At 35.6% G+C, this 23,309-nt stretch overlaps 1 protein-coding gene across 1 annotated transcript in view; it reads right to left on the bottom strand.

The window, feature by feature from the left end:
• The window catches only part of MYO7B (myosin VIIB), a 122,188-nt gene extending 110,754 nt beyond the window's left edge, over nt 1-11,434 (bottom strand). Inside the window, exons 1-4 of the mRNA XM_031961293.1 lie at nt 11,417-11,434; nt 6,509-6,613; nt 4,423-4,575; nt 2,772-2,956 (exon numbers count right to left, since the gene is read on the bottom strand). Of these exons, the coding sequence (XP_031817153.1) occupies nt 2,772-2,956; nt 4,423-4,575; nt 6,509-6,613; nt 11,417-11,434 (461 nt within the window). The remainder of the gene's footprint in view (nt 1-2,771; nt 2,957-4,422; nt 4,576-6,508; nt 6,614-11,416) is intronic.
• Nucleotides 11,435-23,309: the final 11,875 nt, after the last annotated feature.

Raw genomic sequence — 23,309 nt, forward strand, 5'->3', positions numbered from 1 at the left:
ATAATGTACTCTGCAGCCTTTATCATTCTGGTTGTTCTCCTCTGTATCTTCTTCAGTTTATTAATGGACCTAACCTATGAAGCCCCAAACTGAATGTGGTACAACCAGAGCAAAGTATATTAATGACGTCCTTATCCCAGAAGCTCAGCAGATCCCAGGATAACATTAAGATTTTTTTTATACTCACAACCCACTAAAGGTTTAGGAGACATGATTTCACCAAAGTCCCCAGATATTTTTTGAGCTAGGTTCTCTCCTAATGATACTTCTCCATCACTTCCACATTATTTCTCTCTTCCTTTTCCCTTCTTCTTTTTCCTTCATTATTCTTCCCTCTATCAATCAACAAATATTTGAACATCTTGGTACTGGGCTACTGACAGAAAAAACCTTTTTCCCCACTTCTCTTCCAAGAAACTAGATCCCAGGGAATCAAAATGACTTCCCCTCCAAAATAGGAAGAGATGAGTTTAGGCAGCTACAGGCTTTCCCACTTCCATTTTTAACGAATCTATAACTGGCCCTAAGACATGCAAACTGAGAGAAATGATAACTAATAATCAATGGTTTGGAGAGATCCAGAATTCCTCCCTTTTCTGTAGCCTTCATTCCAAAGTTCAGTCTCTCGAAGGACATTATTGATGATGAATTTGAATTAGTTCTCCTCATCTTGGTCAGAGTCCATCCAATCTTCTATTCAGGTTTGAGTGGGGATAAATTCTTTGATTAATTTGGAGTAATTTAGAAGTAAATGACATAAGAATTAGAATAATTCCATACTCTTCATTGTAATAATTCATTCTCTCTCATTAATTGTTAGACAATCAGAGCTGGTGCCAGTTTGAGGAATACATTCCTCTCTTCCATAGGAATATAAACTGTGAACCTGCCACCATGATTTTCTTTGGCATTTGAGAGTGCAACTGGCTTCGTTAATTAAAATATTGGCATTGTCAATAAAATGACTAATTACCCAAAAATCACGTCTCCTAAACTTTTTAAATGCCACAAGACACTTCTCCTGTGTTCTATTTTGTGATGTCATGTTTAGTACAATTTAGCATAACCAGCTAATAATTTTGAACTTGAAGTCAGGAAGACAAGTTCAAATATGGATTCTGACACTAACTTCTTTCTGCCTCAGTTTCCTCATTTGTAAAATGGGATAATAATACCATCTATTTCTCAGATATATTAGAAAGATCAAATGAAATAGTATGTAAAAGAGCTTAGCAAAGTACCTAACACATATATAAATCTTAGTTATTTATTTTTATATTTTTTTAGAAAGGTAATTTATTTTGAATTAATGCCTTTCTCTTCACATACTCTTTGTACAAACTATTCTTGTTGTTACCCTATGACTTAAATTTCATCACTCAGGTTCTCTATCTGGAATGTCCTCTCTTCTCATTGTCACTGCTGAGAGTTCCCAGCTTACTTCCAAACATAGTTCAGAATCCACCTGTTAAATTAGGTCTTTCTGGACTTTGTAGTTCTCCTTCCTTTATCTTGAATGATTTTGTATGCCTTTCTATATTTTTTTACATTCTTAGTATTATGTGTTGCAGATTGTATTACAGTATTCCATATATCAATATACCGCAGTCTGATCAGTTAGTCTTCAAATGCTGGATGTTAAAGTTCCCTCTAAGTTTTTTCACAATCATAAATAATACTTTGAGTCCCAGATGACATTCCTATATCACTGTATAATTAGTGCATCCTTGAATATGAAACCATCTTCTTTTTTATAATACTGTAAGGACATATGGTATATGTATTTGCACATGAGTGGGAATTCTTGGAAATGAAAAGTCTTTAAGATCTGAAAATGAAACAATAATGATTGACTTTCAAGGCATCAGCTATAGCATATTAGGACAAGAGATAAAGGCAAAGTTTTATACTTGAGATTAAAAAAATCAGCTTTACAAGAATATGATGGGGGGAAAAACATGGTTAAACAGAAGTTCATCTGAAAAAGATCTAGAAATCTTAGCAGCCTGAAATCTCATTGTCAGTCAATGGTATGAAATGTAGCCAAAAAAATGAATGCAAATGAGATTGTATTAAGGGAGTGATGTCATCTAGAAATTTAAAAAAAGTAATAGAGTTTTCCTATTCTACCCTGGTCAGACTATTCATAGAGAGGTGTGCTTGGGTCTGAATTTTACATTTCTAGGAGGATACTGATTAACTCCAATGATCTGAGAAGGGCAATGTGAATGGTGAAACAGCTTGAATTCATGCTAATATGAGAGTTGATGGAAGGAACTGAGGATATTTAATCCAGAGAAGAGTAGAATTAAGTGGGATTGGGTAACTGTCTTCAAATCTTTGAAGAATTTTTATGAACAAGGGAATAAATTTGTTCTGCTTTGACCCAAAACTAGAAGCAATGGGTAGAAGTTATTAGGGAAAAATAAATAGGCTTGATCCAAATGGGAATAAAGAACCCTTCCCAACAATAAGAGCTATTCAAAAGTGAAATGAGCTGTCTTTGAGGAAAGTGGAGACTTTGTTTCCAGTCTTCAAGCAAAGAATAGATATGTTTTAGAGGACTTTCTTATTCCAACATGTTTTGGACTATATGGCCGCTAAGGTCCCTCTGTAACCAAGATTCTCTGAAATATTTAAAGATGTCCTTCACTTCCCATCATGCAGGTAGTTACCTACTCTGCCTCTTCCCAAGTTGACTATGGACTTCTTTGCCCTGTGACCCTTTATGTCTCCATTCTGTAAATGGAAGTGCAGTGGTTCCATGATACCTGATAATGCAACACTGGTCTCTCTTGTTTTTCTTCATACTGAAGTAGCAATTGTCTGCGATGGCAAAGACATGAGGGGGAAGTTCCCCTACCCGTCGGTTGTAGTACAGCTGGATTTGGTCCATAGAGTAGATGGGTAGCACTTGATAGGGATTCACAGCCACCAAGATCGCACCTGTGTAAGTCTGTGGACATGAAAAGGAATTGTGATGTATCTGTGGACCATGGACACCAAAGTGAGGGCTGAAATAGTTGCCCACTAGTATTCTGCTTAGGCGAATGATATGCTATGCTCTTGTGGCAGGGGAACTAGACTGGCAAATCCTCTTCAGATCAAAAGGAACGAATGAAGCAAAAGGTGAAGAAAAAATGAACAAAAAGAATAGGTAATGGGAGTGAAAATACTGCTCTATTTGTTGATTTCTTTTGTTCTAAGGACTGCTTGTCAGTCTAGTTTCCTACCATAATAGCATGGACTTCTGGAAGGGAAGCTATTATGATTTCAACATACATTGGTATTATAGTTGTTTTTGGCAATGGAAGCCTGTGGTTTGCTATAGGGAGCCAATCCAACTATTATGTGATAGATGTACTACCTAGAGCTGATTTAGTATTCTTCACAGGGAAAATTGAGAAACTGGTGGTTTGTCTTTGGGTGTTCTAGTTTCTCTGTCTCATGGTCTGTTTTCCTAGCCAGCTTATCTTATTTCCTTCCCACAACCAAAAGCCCCTAATGCCCTCTCCCTCCTCTGTCCTATCCAAACTTGTTTCTCAGATCCTTCATTCATATTAAGGCCCCAATGATTGTTCATAGATCAGAATGTGATCTTTTCATTTATTTTAACAAAGAACAAAACCTTAAGCTAAAGAGATGAAGCTTGATTTAGACATCAAGTTGTATGTAGATCAGAAAAGTTTGAACATTCATCAGACCTTCTCAAACCCCTGAAATCAATTACTTAGTGTTCATATAAAGTCACAATTTAAAATTACATAATTAGACAGCAGTGTTGAATGGTTGTCAGAAAAGATTTGCCTTAATAGGAAGACAAATATTTTTTTTTCTTATTCAGTAACCTGTTTATAGGACACATGCCAGAGCAGGACCTTATCTACATCCAAGGATAGGGTCAAGGAAAAGCTCACCCAGTAAATAAAGACATCAGATACTATGAAGCAACAACAGGGCTCTTTCACCCAAAGGCAGAGTTCTAGACGTAGCACTTTTAGAGTTAGTGCCCATTCCATTTTGAGAAAGGAAAGAAGCATACAGGAATTAAGAAACATGCTCTTCTCCTCTGCTGGAGGTATCTCAGAGGTCACCTTCAATCCGATCTTTGGATGCTCTATCCTCTTGATTGGGGACCTTCCGTCTCTATCCTCAGAACTTTGTCTTTTGTGCTGCTGCTTTCTTTGCTGGAACCCAAGTACTATCTGGCCTTTTCATTGGCTGTCAATGGAATGCTCTTTCATGTGCTGTATAAGACAGCAGGGAGTATCTTATTCTTCCGTTTGTATCCTCAGCACTCAGTACAGTGCTTGGTACAAAGTAATCATGTAATAAATGCATTTCCATTCCATATGCTTCCTGAACTTTCAAGGGCTAACATTATACTGCTAGTTGCATGGGAGTCAAGTCCTTGAGACTCACATAGATTTTGTGCTCCTGGTAGCGGATGAGAAGGTTGTGCACCATACCAGCTTCACTTAAGTCCCCCAGGAGGATCATGTCTTCTACCCCTTGAACTGAACTGGGGTGCATGAGTTGGAGGCGTTTGAAGTACTGAGCTTCAATCCAGAGCTCCTGGCAGGGGAAAATTGATGGAATAGGAGGTTAGAATTTTCTTAGTAAAGTGCTTTCCACCCATGGAAATCATATGACTGACCCGTTGTTTTCCTAGGAATAGGAATGAATTTTCCCTAACCTAGCCAGATTTTTTTTGCCCATTCTTCCTGTGTAAAGGCAAATGGGAATTAGCAGGGGGTAAACCTGGGATTAAGAGTCAGTTTGTCTATAGGCAGGGATATAAGTTCTTTCACAAATATATCCTGGTCTGTGCAGGAATTATACCATGCAGGAATTAACTACCATGCTCTAAACTTCTCAAAAACCAGCCATAGGTTAGAATCGCATTTCTAAAATCATATAATAAAACTTTTAAACGTTTGCTCTTGGGACTATTCAACTCTGAAATGACACCACATTTCACGATTAAGAGTAGGGGCAGTGCTTGGGAGAGGAAGTGGGCTTTGATAGAGAGATGACAGTACACATTTAGGGCTGATTATATATATCATCCTTTTCTTTCTCCCTGTAGATCATCAAAAAGCTTATTCCTACTAGAGCCCTGCCTCAACCAATGCTAGAGGGACCAGGGTGAATAAAACTGATACTATCCAGGAACCAGTGTTGTGTTTAAGTCTTGGCTGGGCCCCATGGATCATGATGCTGGCATGTGTTGTCAGCCAAATAATCATATGAAATGGGTAGCCTTGGTTAGTACACAGCCTTTTCCACTTCACTTTCTTCCCTACCCTCATACTCCATCTCATCTCCTTTTATGCTATCATGTTCCCCTTACCTTCTTTTAATTTTTTTCCCTTTATACCCTCCTTTATGTCTTCCTTTCCCCTGACATCTTCTTCCTCATATTCTCCTTTCCCACTTCATTTCTTCCCTACAAGTCCTTCTTTACTTTCTCACTTCTTAATTTTCCTTTGCCTGCCTGCTGTTCCTCTCTTTTGCCTCCCCCAAACCATCCAAAATGTCTAACTTTCTCTCATTTCTCCCCCCAATTTTCCTTCTCCCCTTACTTTTGGCTATTTTCATACCATACTTCACCTCCCCATTTCTCTCTCCCTCATCTTATTTTTCCCTCATATTTTTCCTTCCTACATCCTCATCTATCCCTTCATATTCTTTTCCCCCTCTTTCTCCTCCTATTCTTTTCCCCTCTTCCTTCCTCAGAATTTCTTTTTTCTTCACTCATATGATCTTATTTTTTCCTTCACTTAATCACAATTTCCTTTAAAGCCCCCTGTTTTCTCCTTTGTTTTTTCTGTCATGTTCTCTTCTCTCATGTCTCCTCTCCTAAGTCCTTCCCCTAATATTCTCTTCCTAACTCCTTGATTTCTAGGAGTATGCCCCCAAAAAAGTATTTTTTTCAAAGCCATATGCAGTATTAATTTTCAATTTTGTTGTTGTTTAGTCACTTGGTTATGTCAGAATCTTCATGAACCTGTGGACCATACATAGTATGCCAAAACTGTCCATGGAGCTTTTTTAGCAAAAATTCTTGTTGTTTCCTTCTCCAGTGGATTAAGACAAATAGAGGTGGGATGACTTGCTTAGGGTCACATAACTAGCAAGTATCTGAGGCTAAATTTGAATCCAGGTCTTCCTAACTCCCGAACCAGCACTCTATGTAGTGAGCCATCCAACTGACCCCTTTGCTTTCAATTACCATTGATTTATTTTGTCTTTTTTAAAATTTAAAAATATATGCACTAAAGATTTCATCATTATATTTTTTCTCTCTTAGTCTTTATTTTAGCCTTTATCATTTTTTTTTTTTGATGTTTGGAACCAATGTCTTAGAAAAGTAGCCTTTTCATGGTACAAGATCTCTGTCTTAGACATTTTGGTTTTAAGCAGAGGAAACCTCATCAAGTGTGGTAAGAATCCCTGGATCAAGAAGGTTTCCTTCTGACAATAATCAATGATAGGAGAGTCTTACCTTTCCCTCATCATCTTCTATCAAGATTTTATTAGGATTGGTGTTATTCTTCACAACTGCACCAATGGGGACACTGGAGGACAAATCCACCCACACATGATCACCCTAGAAAGGAAGAAGAGACAATTGAACAGAGTGAATAAGTGTAAATTCTATCTATCCTGCAAGTCCTACCTGAAATCTCACCTTCTTCATGAATCTCTTGAAGGATTACAACCCATTGCACAGCAGTGTTTCTCTCCTTTGAATTCCCTTTCTTTCCAATTAAATTTGTTTTGTGAGTTGGAATCCCCAGCCTTGTTGCCTGAAGGGACTTCCTTGGCCTCTCTAACTTTTACAGTTTTTATTTTCTTCCGAGATTCAAATCAATTGTTTCTTCTTTCTTACAATTTTTTTCTAATTCCTCCAACTTTTAATGCCTTTTTCCTCAAATGACCAAATACCTACTCATCTGTCTCTATAGTATATTCCTCTTCCAAGAAAGAGTACTCAGTTTCATCATGGTACAAATGTTGATGGGAAGAGACATGGATTTCTCTTCTCTCACAAAGTCTTTTCTCTAGGTTAAATACCTCCAGTTCCTCCAATAAATTTCCCTAAAATGTAGTTTCCATAGTCTAGCTGTGTGAAATGGAGCAAGTCACTTCTCACAGCCCATGGCAACTCACAATTTGTTGTAGAATGTTTACTGATCTGTATGGGGAAAGGGTATTTTCTCATTGGAAGTTCCCTACATTCATGAAATCACAAATCTCCCCCCCCAAAAAAAGTAATAACCATAACTTATATTTGTATGGTACTTTAAAGTTTGCAAGATCTTTTGCATATATTCTTTCATTTGAGCCTCACAACATCATTGTAAAATAGGTATTACTATTGTCCCCATTATGTAGAGGGAAGTGAGGTTTGGAAAGTTTAGTAACTTGCCAGATTCATATAACTAGTAATTTTCTTAAGTTGAACCAAGATCTTCCTTGATTTAAGTCCTTCACTCTAACCACAATATCCCTAGACCAGCTAGTTGATGTCCCTAGAATATCAGTAAGAACAGAATACAAGATTGTAAATGTAATCTGACCAGGACAGAATAATTGGACTATGATATCCCTTATTTTGGAAAGTAGGATTTTCTTCATGTAAACTTCATGGCTTTTTTTCCCCACACTAGAACACAGGTTAGAACTCATTTGGAACTGGTAACTTATGAAAACCTCCAGATGTTTTTCAGTTGTATTATTTGATTTATATCTCCTCCATACTGTCCTAATGCATTGGGTTTTTGAGCCAAAGTATGAAAAGAACTTTAACTTTTTCCTGGTCAATTTTGTCTAATTATATTTGACCCAACATTCTAGCCTGTCAAGAAATTTTAGGAGTCCTGTTTTGATAGCCAATATACTGTGTTCTTCCCATTTTGGTGCCATCTGCAAACATGAGACTAAATTACTGATAAAAATATTAACAACAGAGTATTGAGGACCAGATCTATGAGGAACTTCCCTAGAAACTTCTTTCAAAGTTGATATTAAATCTCCTTTCTGCTTTGTTATAGAAGAATTTCTAATTCCGGTAGAGTTGGAAGGTGTCTTCTGTTCTTGAGATTCTATGATCATAATGCCTCACATGTCCCTTCTGTGGGTTTCTTTGTTTCTCTTTTTGTGTACACCCCAAGGGATGGAAACTCTACAGTATCAACTCCATTCATGGTTTTTCAAAGATTGTTAACATTTCAGTTAACTGTGTAGGCCATAACTGTAGACTGATGGTAAAGTCTCCCTTCAGGAAGCTGTCTGCTTATCTGAAGAACAATATCTCTGCTGAAGACTTGGGAGTGATAGGGAAAGTGATATAAAGGGAAAGGAGATTTGGACAGAAAATGCCATCTGCACCCAGAAAAAGAACTAAGGAGACTGAGTACAAATTCCACACATGCTTTGTTCACCTTTTTTTCTGTTTTTTCTCTCTCCCATGGTTTTTCCTTTTGCTCTGATTTTTCTCTCCCAGCATGATTCACAAAGCAATGGTGTGTTAAAAATAAATAAATAAATTATTGAAAATAAAAATAAAGGGAAAGGAGAGGACAGCAGCTTGGATTAGAAAGAATGGCCTTATCTGAGGAAATATTAACTTGTAAGAATTCAGAAAAGCTGGTTTTTTAATCTAGGGATTGCCCAGATTGAAGGTACAGTCTGAACCTCAATATCTAAAGGAGGTAAAGAAGAGTCTCATTCTGTATGTGGAAAAAGAAAAGTATCCGGTTGTAGCTGGGGACCATTAATAAGTCAAGAATCTTGTCCTAAGCCATCACATGATGGACTGCTGCAGAATCTTCTATCAATCAAATAATTTCCATTTAAAGAATGTTTTTCTTCTGAGCAAACTTGGAATTGAAAAGCTTCTCATTTATTCAATTTTTTTTCTATTCATTAGGGTCAAGGGGGAAATTTAGGGATCATGAATAATCTGTGGATTATCTCCACTAATTGATTGCAACTTTAGTTCTATCAAATTTCACAGTATGTGTAATGGAGTCAGAGAACCTGTTGCCAAAACTCATTTAACACTTACTGTCTATATGAGCAAATCATTCAGCTCTCCTGGGTCTTACTTTCCTCATTTGTAAAATGAGGGAGTTGGACCAAATTGACTGACAGGTCTCTTCCAGCTTTAGATATATGATCCTATATAGGGTTCTTGAAACACAAAAATAATATCTGAAAAATCATGAGATCATAAGATATTAGAGTTGGAAGACATATTACATGTCATTTAATCCAACCACCTCATTTTACAGAAGAAAGAAAATGAAACTGAGATCTGAGTCATACACAAGATCTCCCAGATAGAGGCAGGATCAGAACTAAAATCTGATTATTCTGACTTCGGTCTTTTTCTATACAGCATTCTATCCTTCTGGAGATCCCTAGCAGATAATAGAATAGAAACTTTGAGGGGGAGAACTCAGCTGTTAGCTTGGAAATTCCTGATCTCTTCCCAAATCTAGTGACATTTAACAATGCTCTCCTGGGAGTTCTTTCTGCAATAGAGAAATTCCTGGAAATTTATCGTGAATCAAATTTATCTTAGATTCACAAGGAAAGATGTTCATTTAAAAGCATATCAATGTAAATTTTTTTTCCTAAAGAGTGAAGAACATTTTGGTAAAATGAATATAATTTTTGCCTAACTTGGATTTCCATATGTTTTTAGCTTTATCTCAACTATCTACTATGGGTCTGACATCCATTAATTTCACAAATATCTCTGGAGTATCTATTATACACAAGGTTTTATGCTAGTTCCTGTGGGGGATCAGGGAAAGCCAGAATATAATTACTACCTTCAAGGAGTTCACATCCTAATAGGGGATAAACATATAGCTCAATGCCTTAAGGTGCCTTAAGACACCTTTATGAGTTTTTCTAAACTTGATATCAAGTTATTTACATTTCTTATACCTTCTACATGAAGCTTTTCCTATCTCCCCCAGCTTCCAGTACCCTACCCTCCCCACAAAATCACTTTAAATCTACTTTTCATATATTTTGTATATACATATGTGTGTATACATTATTTCCCTCAGTGAAGGACTGCTTCATTTTTGTCTTTATATCCTTGACATCTAGTACAGTGTCAAACTCATAGCAGGTGAATCTCTTCAGGTGAAGTGTTATATATTTATTCCCTGCTTGTATAGAGTAGGATTTTTCTTAAAATGACTTAGTTCAGTCTTCTGTGAGGCCTCCCAAATTCTATTACTCTGGGACATGGTCCCTAAACCTAAATTTTCCCTACCTATATCCTTCATTCATTCAATATTCAAGTTTTATTTAAATCTTTTTAGAGGTAGCTCTGAAAAAAAAATGCTGAACGTGGAGTCAGAAGCAATCTTGGTTAAAGCCAGGGCTCTGACATTTGTTAGCTTTGAGATCGAGGGCAAGTGATTTTATCTTGCTAAAGTTCAGGTTCCTCATTTGCATTAACTGCCTCACAGGGTTGTTATGAGGAAATCACAAACCTTAGAGAGTTCTAAAATTGTGAATTGTTATTCTTAAACATTTTCTATATATAAGATGCTGTTCTAAGTGCTGGAGAAGATACAAAGATAAAAATTATACACTTTTCAGCCTAATGAACATCTATCATATGTCAGTCTTCTTTCTCATATGGAAAATGAACCATTTTGTCCATCCTCTTCTAACAATTACCTTATTCCATTGACTATTTTTTGGACTTCCTTTGGATTTTCTACTATTCTGTTGAGTCTCCTTTGAGAAATGGTGACCAGAATTGCATGGAGTTTTAGATATATATTCACCATGTTTTTGAATATAGGGAGAAGAATTTTATTCTTTTTATTTTGGGCATTTGATCTTTCAGGAAAGACATGGTTCTTTTGAAAGTGCTCTCTAAACTCTATGGAGCTGAAGGATAGGCTTTGACTGAAAATTTTTAGAGCCTTTCCTCTTAAGGAGAAAGCAATCTCTCTGCATATGGCTGAGAGACTATGAAGGTATTGTAGGGTAGATGATGGGGCACAGAAGGGAATTTGAAGTAGAGTTGAATAATTGGTTCAGTATGTTTCCTTCCCTATCCCAAGGACTAACCTTCACATTCTAGATAGAAATAGGTGACAATAAAAACAATAACAATTGACCAATTTTACTTTATAATTTGCAAAACTTTTCTACCTTTATCTTAACTTGAGCCTCACAACAACCCTGGAAAGCAGGTACTAATTGGTACTTGGAAGAAAAGAGGACTATGGACTGACCCCACTGATTCTGTTCAGGTGATACTATCTGATGATACTGCCTTTTTCCCCTTGTGTTGAGAATAAATTTCACCAGGCTTTGTATAACTTTCCCCTCCATTTTGTACTAGAACCCAAAAAGATCAGTTACTTACCTGTTTGAAACCTGCCATCTCAGATCAACTGTCCACATGCAGCCTGTTTTAGAGAAAAGACACTTGTTATCAGCAGACCTTGATGATAGTCAACTCAGTCTGAACCCTAAGATTTTTTAAAGCCAGTATTTATTGAATGTTTACACTAAGGAGATACAGAAAAATTGTAAAAACTGCTCTTTGCTCTCAAGTAATTTATACGTTAATTGGAGAGATAACTGAAACAGAGTTTCATTGGTGTGGGATTTAATTGGATACTTTTACTTAGTAACTCATAACATTTCCCTCTTTTGCTGTTCTTTATGTTTGATCAGGAAGCAAATTAAATTGCTTTTTTTTCCTTTTCTTTTTAAGTCTTAGATATAAGGGATAGTTTTCTGGATAAAAGAGGAGGAGGAGAAGTAAACAAATTAGAAAAGTAATTTGATGTAACAATAATTCATTAAATCAAATTAAAATAAATAAATATACTGAGGAAAGAAAAAGGAGAAAAAGCATGGGGTCTTACCAACCTTAAGATAGATCTAATACAAATAACTACAATACAAAATAATGTACTGTAAATGCATATAAGAAACACAAACTGCTATGTAAATTCCAAATAGGAAAAAAGTCATGTTAAAATGTTCTTTTGTCGTGGAAGATGGTCTTACTTCTTTGAAAGAAATACATCAAAATATTCATAAAAACACATTTTGTAGTTGCAAACTTCCTGTTTAATAAGAATTGCAGAAAGAATGGAATAGGTAAAATTCAGTTTTAGAGCAGTATCATACAACATATACTATGATACTTTTCAAAAAGATATTTGATTTGTCTATAAAAGGTTATCATAAGAAAAAATTAAAGGAGATTGGATGGAGGTAGGCACAAGAAAAACATAACTATGTCTAGGGTGATAACTCCTAACCAAACATGGAAGAGAGGATATTACTATAGAAATAATAAATAATTTTTATTATTTTCAATTTTTAAAAATTTTGCATAAAAATCAATGCAACCAAAAAGCAATGCAACAAGGCCAGTTAGGATAAGATGTGAAAATGCCAATTTGGGGGAAAAAATTGTTGTATAGAATATCTCTGATAAACTTCTGATATCCAAGAAACATAGGAAATTAACACAAATATATAATATCAATAGTCATTCTTTAATACATAAATAAATGGTCAAAGGATTATGAACAATTCTTGAAAAAGATGATGAATTAGCAATAACTAAGATTGCTTCAATCAATAAAAATAAAAGAAATACAAATCAAAATGCCTCTGAGGTTTCACCTCACACTTAATGAATTGGAAAAGATAATAAAAGATGGAAATGATCAATGTTGCAGGGATTAAGAGAACACAGGAACAGTAGTTAGTAAAAGTCTGGTAATCCTGTGCCTTTGTCTAACCATTCCAGAAAGCAATTTAGAAATATAACCCAAAAAGTGTCCAAAATATCTATAGTTTTTGACCCAGAGATCTTACTAGGTATATACCCCACAGAGGATAAAGAGAAACAAAAAGGTTTCCTACACATCAAAATATTCATAAAAGCACATTTTGTAGTTGCAAAGAACTCAAAACAAAGTAGATGTATTTCTGCTAAGGAGTGGCCAAACCAGTTGAGGTATGTGAATGAATTGTAATATCTTTGAACCAAAAAAAAAAAAAAAAAACCCAAAAAAAACCAAATATGAAAAATTCAGAGAAGTATGAAAAAATATATGACTGCATTCATGAAAAGGAGATAGACACAGAAAAACAATAATGATGGTGGTTATAACAACATAAATGAAAAGAATGAAAAAAAAAATGGCACTGAATCCTCTGCAATTATAAACAGCTCAGGAGAAGAGTTGAGAAAATGTATATCCTTCCTGGTTTTTCCAGAGTTGGCTACTGAGGGTATAGAATATTTTATATGCTATTAGGTACAATTAATATATTAATTGATTTTGCCGAACTTTTTTCCTCTTCTTAAATCTGTTATAAAGGATAACTCACTAAAAATGGGAGGGAATTCATTCAGAAATGAAGATAATTTTTTAAAACAAAAGATAACAAAAATAAAATTTTGAACAGGAAACAGTCATTTTGTAGAATTATAAAGATCAGGCTTGGTCCCGAGAAGCATTAAGAAAAATGCATTTCCTTCTATGCATATGGAATAGTGAATACATGTGCATGTGAGCACGTGTACACATACATATACACACACATTTCCAGGCACTTGTTATGCTGGCTGATTCTGCTAAAGTGCTTTTTAAAAAATTTTTTGCATGACTAGTTGTGGGAGGAAGGATACAGTCAAAAATGAATGCCATGTTAAAAAAGGCATCCAGCTTTTAAAAGAAAGACAACTAGAGTTAGAATACATAAAACTGAAGATTAGTGTGATTACCCCTATTACTCAAGGTCTCTAGAGCTAGTTTAGGACAAGCTCATTTAGGGCCTCAGTAATAAATTTGTCCTTGCTGTGACATTCAAGCCATCTCGTGTTCTTCCTTCCTGAGGCAACAGAATAGTGACTGGATTGGGAGTTAGAGGTCCTGTGTTCAAATCTCATCTCTGTCTTTTAATTCCTGTGTCATTTTGGGCAAATAATTTAATCTTTCTGGGTCTCTATTTTCTCATCAGTAAGATGACAGTTTGGATTGGATGATTTTTAAAACCCTTACATCTCTAAATCTAAAATCCTAATATTCAATTAGTCTAGGATCTTTCAATCAGCCAGATAGCAACAGTATGAATTATAATAATAGCAATAATATGCAGTATATCTGTTCAGAGAAGGCTCTCAGTGATGGTTGTGCCCTAAACATTCTCAGAGACTTTATAAAACAGAGGAAAGCCTCAAGGTAAGGCTCCAGCCAGCTATCATGTTTCCATGACCACATGTCATCTGTTTCTGGTATGTACTATCCCATGCCTATCTGAACAATGAAACCAAAAGAGCTAAAAAAGTCATTAAAATCCCACCAACAACTGGAGTCCAAGAATCAAAGACTATAGTAACCAAATATGGTGAAAAGACTGTGCAACAATTCTTAGGAGTGTCCAGCTTAATCCACCTGAGAAACGTAGTGGTTTGTTTATCAGCTGTGCCAGACCCCGAAGTGAACTTGGTGGACACTTCTTGAAGGGAGAAAAGAAATGACTCTGATGGCCAGAAAATAATCTGTCTGCTCTCCCCCAGTGTAAGGGAGGGGAGTATTTTCTAGTAATAAATTTTAAGTTTAAGGCCACTATCTTCTAGGAATAAGTGGGTTATAGAAAAAATACTACAATTCCTTTTTTTAGGAAGGATACTGTACTTTAATTCTTGTTATTCTTTCTCAGTAAATATCTATTTGTAAAAGTTAATGTTATTGTTAACTTATATTAAGATGTTAATTGATAAATCATCATAAGAGAGCACACAGAATGGAGGCTCATGTATTAGGAACCACAAACTCTTAGGATTACCTCTAAAACCTTAAAGAGAAAAATAGTTTGTCACCTTCTGGGGACCCAGTTTGCCAGAAGAAGTAGGAACTGGGGGAATATGGGTAATTAAACTATCCATGGTCAGCTTCAGGAGAGAAAGGAAGCCCGTGGGAATAGGGGCTACAAAGCCTGATTTGACCAGAAACTCTGAGGGCCTTCCCCTCCCAGATTCATTCATTTATTTATTTAGATTTTTTTTTTTTGGACTAGATGAAAGAAGAGATTCTTTGTCTCAATTGCTACCCAGACTTAATCACAGAATGGATTTGTCCTTAGTCAGATTGAGACTTGTTGAAGACCTTAGGTTAGAAAGGCCAAGATCTTCCACTGCATCCGGGGCCATCTCCAGTCATCCTGATCCATATCTGGCCACTAGACCCAGATGGCTCTGGAGCGGAAACTGAGACAGGGGACTTTGCACAGCCTCCCTCACTTAAATCCAATTCATTTGCCTGTTGTAGCATCATCTCCCTGATGTCATGGTCCTCTTAGAGAAGGAAGTACAAATAACATCACACATCTATTTAGGAAATCTACAGAAGCAGGGAAGTTGGTGAAGGATTGAATTAATCTTTAGCTTCCTTTGGGAGATGACAATCAAATGAGACTGTCTGAATTCTTATCTAGGAAATACTTTCCTTCTCCAATAAGATTATCAGGCAGACTAGCAATAGTGTTGCACAACTGACCGATCAGGAAGTCCTGTATTGTTCATCAAGGCTGCCCTGACCTGCTGGTGGAGCATATGGAGTGTTTTGGGGAAATAGGGAAGCAGATAAGGAAACTGAGGCAAACAGGGGTAAATCACTTGCCCAGGGTCACACATCAAGTTTATGTCTGAGGCCCAATCTGAACGCATGTAAATAAATCTTCCAAATTCCAAACCCAGTGCCCTATGCCATCTAGCTGCTATCAGTTATTAATATCCCAGTTTGAAATGCCAGACCTTTAAAATCAACATACTGATCTAAAAAGAAAGACATACCATTGGAATAAAAACAGAATGTGCTTGTAAAATGTTTAACAACTGATTCTTCAGGGGGAAAAGGCTATGTTTTCAATACCTTTTAAATTAAACTGTATTATTAATATAATTATATCATATATCAAGTATTCAGTACTTATATGTTATATCATAATTAAATTAATATTCATCACTTTATAAAGTCTTAATAATCATAAAAACAATATAGTACATCCTGAGTTGTACCCTTCCAGATTTCTGAGGTATAAATGTTCTCACTGATAATTTACCAGTTTTTGATCTGGCCCCAGCATATTCCTTAGGGCAGCGCCAAAGCAAGACAACTTGGGAAAGGTGCCAATATAGGTGGCTTGGGAAACTAGTGGCGTAGCCAAAGGTGTAGGGAGGCTTAGTCCTTGTGACAAAGGAGGCCATAGATAAGATAAATAAGTTATTTATTATAGAAGCCATTCCTCATGGTAAGAAAGATCCTATTTAGCACTTAAACCTACATGTGACTGATATGTCCCCAAACCCTGGAACTGCTTGCAGGATACATTTTCTTAGGCCAGAAGCAATTAAAAACAAAGAAGTAAGCAAAATGCATAGTTTCATATTTAACATCCCTCAAATTGACCTGGGGCCTACTCTAAGGGAAAATGTTAAGTATATATGATGGAAAGATAACTGGTCCGGAAATCAGGAGGTCTGACTTCTAGCTCTGTCACTAATTCTGAGAAAGCCATTTCTCTTTTCTGGATTTCAGGTTCTTCAATTGTCTAAAAACAAAAACTGGGAGCTGATCTCTATTGTCCTCTTATTGTTTATATTGTTATTACTATCTCCAGAAATTTCATGGTAATAAGAGTGAAAATGGCTCAATGAGAAGTATTGGAGTCTAGCTCTCCCGATACAACTTCTGGACAAAGATCGTCCAGATTCTGATTGACAAAGCTGAGAAGTCACAATGACTCACAGCCCAAAGAGGCTTAGGGAGTCAGATGGAGAAATCTGAAGACATCAGGGAGAGGGTCTGGCCAGGAGCAGACGTAGATCACAGTATTCTAGCACTCATGGGTTGCAAGTCAGTAGTCATTCAAGACACTAACAATACTGAATACACCTCTGAGTAATTTATTGAGTAGGGTATTCCTTCAGATAGCTATTTATTAAGAGGCAACTGGATTGACAGTCATACTTCTTGACATCTCTGCTACATTAAACACCATTGTCTATTCTTCCCTCATTGTACTCTTTTTTTCTGAATTTTCAATACACCTCCCACTATTTGACTTTTTTCTCAGCTTAATGTTCATTTGCCTCTTTTCTAATTCATCATCTAACTCAATGTCACCCAAAATTATCAACTTTTCCTAAGGCTTTGTCTAGGCCCTCTTCTCTTCCCTCTCTACATTCCTTGTTAGTGACTTTATCAGCCCCCATGGGTTAACTTACAGTAGAGTGCTGATCAATAACCATCTTTTTCAGGAAAAAAATATGTGCACAATACACTTAAATTTAATCTGTATCATTAGCATTTTCTTCATTATGTTCTAAACTCTGCATCATCAACAAAAATAGTAAATCAACCCCTGATTTGTAGTATTTGCTGATTCTGAAGGTATGAATAAATAAATACTCCAAGGTACAAATAAACTATAAATAAATATTTTGAAATTTTAACATTGGTTCTTTTGAACTGGTTTAAACTGCCTCTTGTACACAATTACCAACCTCACTTCCTTCCACACCCAACCTCAGTTTCTTCTTCAGTTACTTTGTAGTTTTTTTTAATTCATAAGAATGTTTGATGAAGTAAGCCTAATCATGACATTGTTAGAAACTTGTGTTGATGAGTTTTACCTCTTAACCCTTCAAACAAGTTAGCAATAGTAACACTGCTATTTACATATTTTGTAATATCTCTTAAAACTTTAAACTTAATAGATTTTATATACATATATTTTATTTATACATATTATATATATATATATATATATATATACATACATGTAAAATATATACTGTGTGTCTAATGGCCATCTCTAGGGCAGGGAAGGGAGGAAAATTCACATGTTAAATTTTTTATATATTTAAAAGGAATAAAAAGTTGTACATAATAGATTGGCATTTTCATGTGCAATCATTTTTAATAATATTATGTCATAGAAATACTTGTTTCATTCCATAAATCAAAAATAAAATGAAAATATTTTTTAAAAAATTAATAGATTTTAAGTCAATTCTAAGATACAACTTAGCTAGATAGCACAGTAGATAGAATGCTGGAGCTGGAGTCAGAAAACCCAGAGTTCAAATTTAACCTCAAACACTCACTAATTCTATGGCTCTAGTAAAGTCACATAACCTCTTTCTGTCAGGTTCCTTATCTGAAAAATGAAAATAATAGCACCTGCATACCAGGTGTGTTATGAGGATATAATGAGATAAAAGAAGTAAATTGCTTTGCAAATATTGAAGCTTGATAACAATACTAGCTATTATTATTATCTTCTTCTTAAACCAGATATTTTAAAATTCATCAAAAAGTATGTCTCTGACTAAACTCATCTTTATACCTAATCACTTAGAATATTCAAACATTTGACACACAAGGATCATCCACACTACAAAATGTAATATAAAATTCTTTAATCATGATTATTATATAAAACCACAATGAAATAACTTTCAATAATTGAAAAGTGGTACTTTTTGTTAAAAAAAAAAAATTGAACTTGACCCAATTCAATCCAATGCCATGCCTAATCAAATCTTTTTCTTTTTAAAAAATGTGATAACACAGTTGTGGCTGGTGACAGAAATAATTATTAATAACTAATGATTTGGGGTCCTCGTTTCAAAGCTGAGTCTCTGAAGGATATTGCTGAAAATGAGATTGAATTAATTTTTTCCTCAATCTTGTTCAGACTCTAACTAACCTTACAAGGAATTTAATCTAAGGTGAGGAAGCCCATTGTGTTCTACATTAATTCTTTGATTAGCTTGCTCAAGGCTGGGCAATTTAGAAGGAAATTATAAGTTCAAAGCTACATTCCCTCCCTCATTAGAATAAATCCATCTGCCATTATAATATTCATTCTCTCTCATTGACTGTTAACCAATCAAAATTGATTACCACCCTTAGTAACAGCCACTCTTCCAAGGGCATATAAACTATGAACCCACCATCATGATTGTTCTTTGGCATTTGAGAATATCACTGACCCTTTTATTAATGAAAAACAAGCATTATTAATAAAGTTTTTAATTACCTAGAAACTATGTCTCTCAAGCTTTTTAAATGTCACACTAGAATTACAGCCCAAACACAGAAAATATAATCAAATTAATTTAAACAGAAACCTGCCTAATCTATATAACAACTTTATTAAGACTGCTGAACAAAAATTTTAAATAGACTTTCATGATCAAAATTATTTGATTAATTAAATTAATTTAAATAGGTTATAGTTATGGTATGGGCTTTAAAAAAGAAACATATTCTTGTAATAAAGCAGAAGATAACTATTACTCACTAGTAGTCTCTTATATGTATGTTATGAAGTCTACCTTTTTTTTCCTTTTTAATTCTTGCAAAGATCATTTTTGTTCCAGGGATATATACTTGTGAATTTCCAAGTATTCCATCAAAGCATCCTTTCCTAGGATGATACCTTGCAATTTTTGGCATTTGTGGATGAGAATTCTGGAGTCTGACCAGCTTTTTCTTCACTCAGATTTGGTATCTCCCTTTTCAGCTGTGTGATACTGTCAACATCACTCAAGGTGACTTTTCCTCAGTCCTGCACTCTAGCTGGCTAATTCCCTACCTAAATCTGCTTTTCCCTTACATTTTATCTATTTTATGTAAACCTGTATGTGTACACGTTTATGTAGGATAATAGATTCAGAGCTGGAAGTTGTCTTCTATTAAAAGTCACTTTGTTCATATCCCTCATTTTATAGCTAGTATAGGGAAATTAAGAGACTTATCCAAGTTTGCACAGGCATTAAGCTGTCAAAAAACCTTATTATAATAATCATCTTTTAATATTAATATTATTGGGGCAGCTAGGTGGCAGAGTGGATAGAATGCTGGACCTAAAGTCAGAAAGACCTGAATTCAAATATGGCCGCAAATGCTAGCTGTGTGACTCTGGGCAAGTCACTTAATCCTGTCTGCCTCAGTTTCTTCATCTGTAAAATAAACTATAGAAGGAAATCATAAATTGCTCCAGTATCTTTGTGAAGGAAACCCCAAATGGAGTCATGAAGAGTTAGACATTTCTAAACAACAACAAAAAGTAATACAACTAGTCATCATGGTGTCAGGCATTGTGCTAAGCATTGGGGATACAAAAAAAAAGTAAACAACAGACCCCCATTTCAAGGAGTTCCAAGTCTAATAGGAGAGAACAATATGTACACATCTATGTCCAAGAAAATCATAGACATGATAAAATAGTCATAATTATCAAAGGGAATTAATTAAGGGGGATTGGAAAAGACCTTTTCCAGTCTGCTTCTAAAAGGTAACATTTTACCTCACATTTGAACCCAAATCCACCACACTTAGCATTGTTTTACACAATCACTCTACATGTTATCTTTGTGGTAGAATGAAAACTGTTTGAGAGCAGGACTGTTTGATTTTTGTCTTTTCAATAAATCTTTTTTTGACTAGTACATAGGATCAACATAATAAGTACCTGTTGATTGAAGTAGCTTTTGAAATATATGATTAAGTATTAAATAAGCGGTATAAGTAATAGTGATTGAATGAATTCAAAGAAAGGAGAATTCAATTTGATCTAGAACAGCCAGAAAAGATTACGATTTGAACTGCATGTCCTAGTATCCCAGTAGCTATTTAACAACAAGCTCTTCAGGATGTGTGGCATAGTTTTAAGTTTAATTTGTGTTATTAACTTTTCTCTGTTATTTTTTTAAGTCTAGACTAGACTAGAAGTATCAAACATGGCCAGTGGGAGCATGAAGCCTATAACATTCCTGATTGTGACTGAACCAGATTACGGTGTAATTGGAAAATATTTAACAAAATGAATAAAAATAAATTAAAATATAGACAATGTCAATTTGAAGTTTTCTAAATCAATATGTGACTGCAGAGATCTTAATGTTCTCTTAGCACCCTGACTCTATTAAGTTTGACACTACTGGTCTAAACAATCAGCAAAACAATAAATCAATTTGCAGTATTTCTGGCTTCCATGGCATAAATGCTCTTGCTGAAAACTTAACAGTGGGCTCCTTGGAACTATTCTAAGATGGCTCTAGTACACCAGTGGACATTTTGAAGGACAGATATGGAACAGATGAAAAGGAGAGAGAGCATTCTAGATTTGAGAAGTTGAAGGGGAAACAACATAAGCAAATTAATGCTAGGTTCAGCTGGTTCTGTGATTCACTTCTTTTATTTCAGTCTGAAATGACTCTGGGAACTGAAAAATAGTTTTGCTTTGACCAAGAAAGTGATGGTAAAGGGACCTCAGGAGTTGAGAGTCAAAAGACTCAAATTCAAATCCTGACTTAATTACTTCCCCTAAATGTAAATAAACTGGTTAACTTCTCTAGGTTTTAATTCCCTTATCTTTGAAATAAGGAAATTCAACTAAATCAAGGATTCTTTTCCTTCTTTGTATTATGGGCCCCTTTGGTAGTCTGCTGAAATCTATAGTTCTCTGCAAGTTGTTGTCTAGATGCTAAATTTCAGTTAGAGTTTAATGAAAATAAAGATGTAATTTTTTTTCTCCATCCAAGTTCATGGATTCCAAATTCATAAAATCTATGCACAGATCACCTAAGGTGAAGAATTGCTGACATGTTCTCTAAGTAGGTCCCTGCCTGCTCTCAATGTCATGATTTATTAATGGATGGCAATATCTCAGCTTACCTGGATGGAATGCCCCAGTTATCTCAGAGCTGATAAATATACAGGTTGATCACATCTGACAGGAAATTTCTAAAGTCAATGATTGGAAAAGAGAACAGATCTCATGCCATTACCAAGCTGGGAAAATACCTATCCTGGGGGGAAGCCATGGGTTAGCTGTAGCATCTGGAATCTGCCCTCATCAGCCAACAGTCAAAGTAACCCATCAACCTTAAAATTAGTTCCCTCTGTCCCTTTAAACTGCCATGGGAGGAGTGGAAGTCTGTGACACACCTTCACCTGGGCCCTTTTGATTATACACAAAGTACAGTAGGGTACAGCAGGTATTTATCCAGTGATCATAGTCAGAAATCACAGACAACTGGGCCAAAATCCAGGACCAATGGGAAGACGGAATAGACAGGACAGGAGTCAGACCCAAAGTTTCAGAGAGACCATATAACTGGCACAGCTTAGAGCCTCAAGGACTCTGGAAGAACAGTATAATAGAATTGGAGGGCCAGAATGGTGTGACCCTCATAGAGACCTTTTGGTTTTTTTCCTGATGGAAGGGAAGGTCCTAACAGGAAGATTTAGAGCTGGAAAATGTCTTTGAGATCATCAAGTCCAAATGCCCTACTTTACACAGGAAGAAAATGAACCATAGAAAAGTGACATGAATCATTCATAGGTTCCTCATAGAGAGAGAGAGGTAGCATGATCCACCCTGAATTTGGTATTCAGAAGACCCAGTTATGAATCCTAACTCCGACACATAATAGCTAAGTTTTCAAAACATTTAATGCCTAAGGCTTCTTTTAATTTGAAAAAATTTACTTTTTCAAAATGAATGATAGTTATTCAAATAGAAATACTATGAAAATATGTCATAGGATTATAGATTTAGAGCTGGGAAAGACTTTCAAAGCCATTGAGCTTGACCCCTCTCATTTGAGAAACAAGGAAACAGAGTCAAGGAGAGTTTAAATAGATCACACAGCTAAGAAGAATCTGAGGGAGGACTTGAATGGCATTTGCCTGAATGAAGGTCCATGGTCCTGACCACTGCCAAACATTGCCTCTCAAATGTTGAGCTATTTCTGTAAGAACGGTCAAAAGCAAGTTTGTCTTTAGTTTCCCATGTGTTTGGTGTAAGGGCCTCAAGCTGTCAGTCTTCCTGAGGTCTCCTTTGTTAGGTCCGTGCTCACAGAAACAAGAATTTGTCATTGTTTCAGAATGTGAATAGCCATTAATGTCTCTTCTCCTCTCCTAGTGGGCTCCTAACTCTAGTGACTTCAATTATTCCCCTTCTGTGTCCCTGAGAACAATTATAGCTTTAGTAGCCATCCCAGTCACTGTTAAATCTTCACTTGGAGTGTCCATCCCATGGGTATGGTCTTACATTTTCAAAGCAAATGCCTTTCAAGGGCTTAACTTCTCAAGTCTCACTCTTTTTCATTTGTCAAAATGGGGATAATTATACTTACAATATATATCTTACAAGGTTATTAGGATCAACATGGTTTGTAGATAATGTTTCATTAAAAGTTTTTTTTT

This window comes from Sarcophilus harrisii, chromosome 3 (genome assembly GCF_902635505.1).
Source record: "Sarcophilus harrisii chromosome 3, mSarHar1.11, whole genome shotgun sequence".
NCBI classification, from domain to species: Eukaryota; Metazoa; Chordata; class Mammalia; order Dasyuromorphia; family Dasyuridae; genus Sarcophilus; species Sarcophilus harrisii.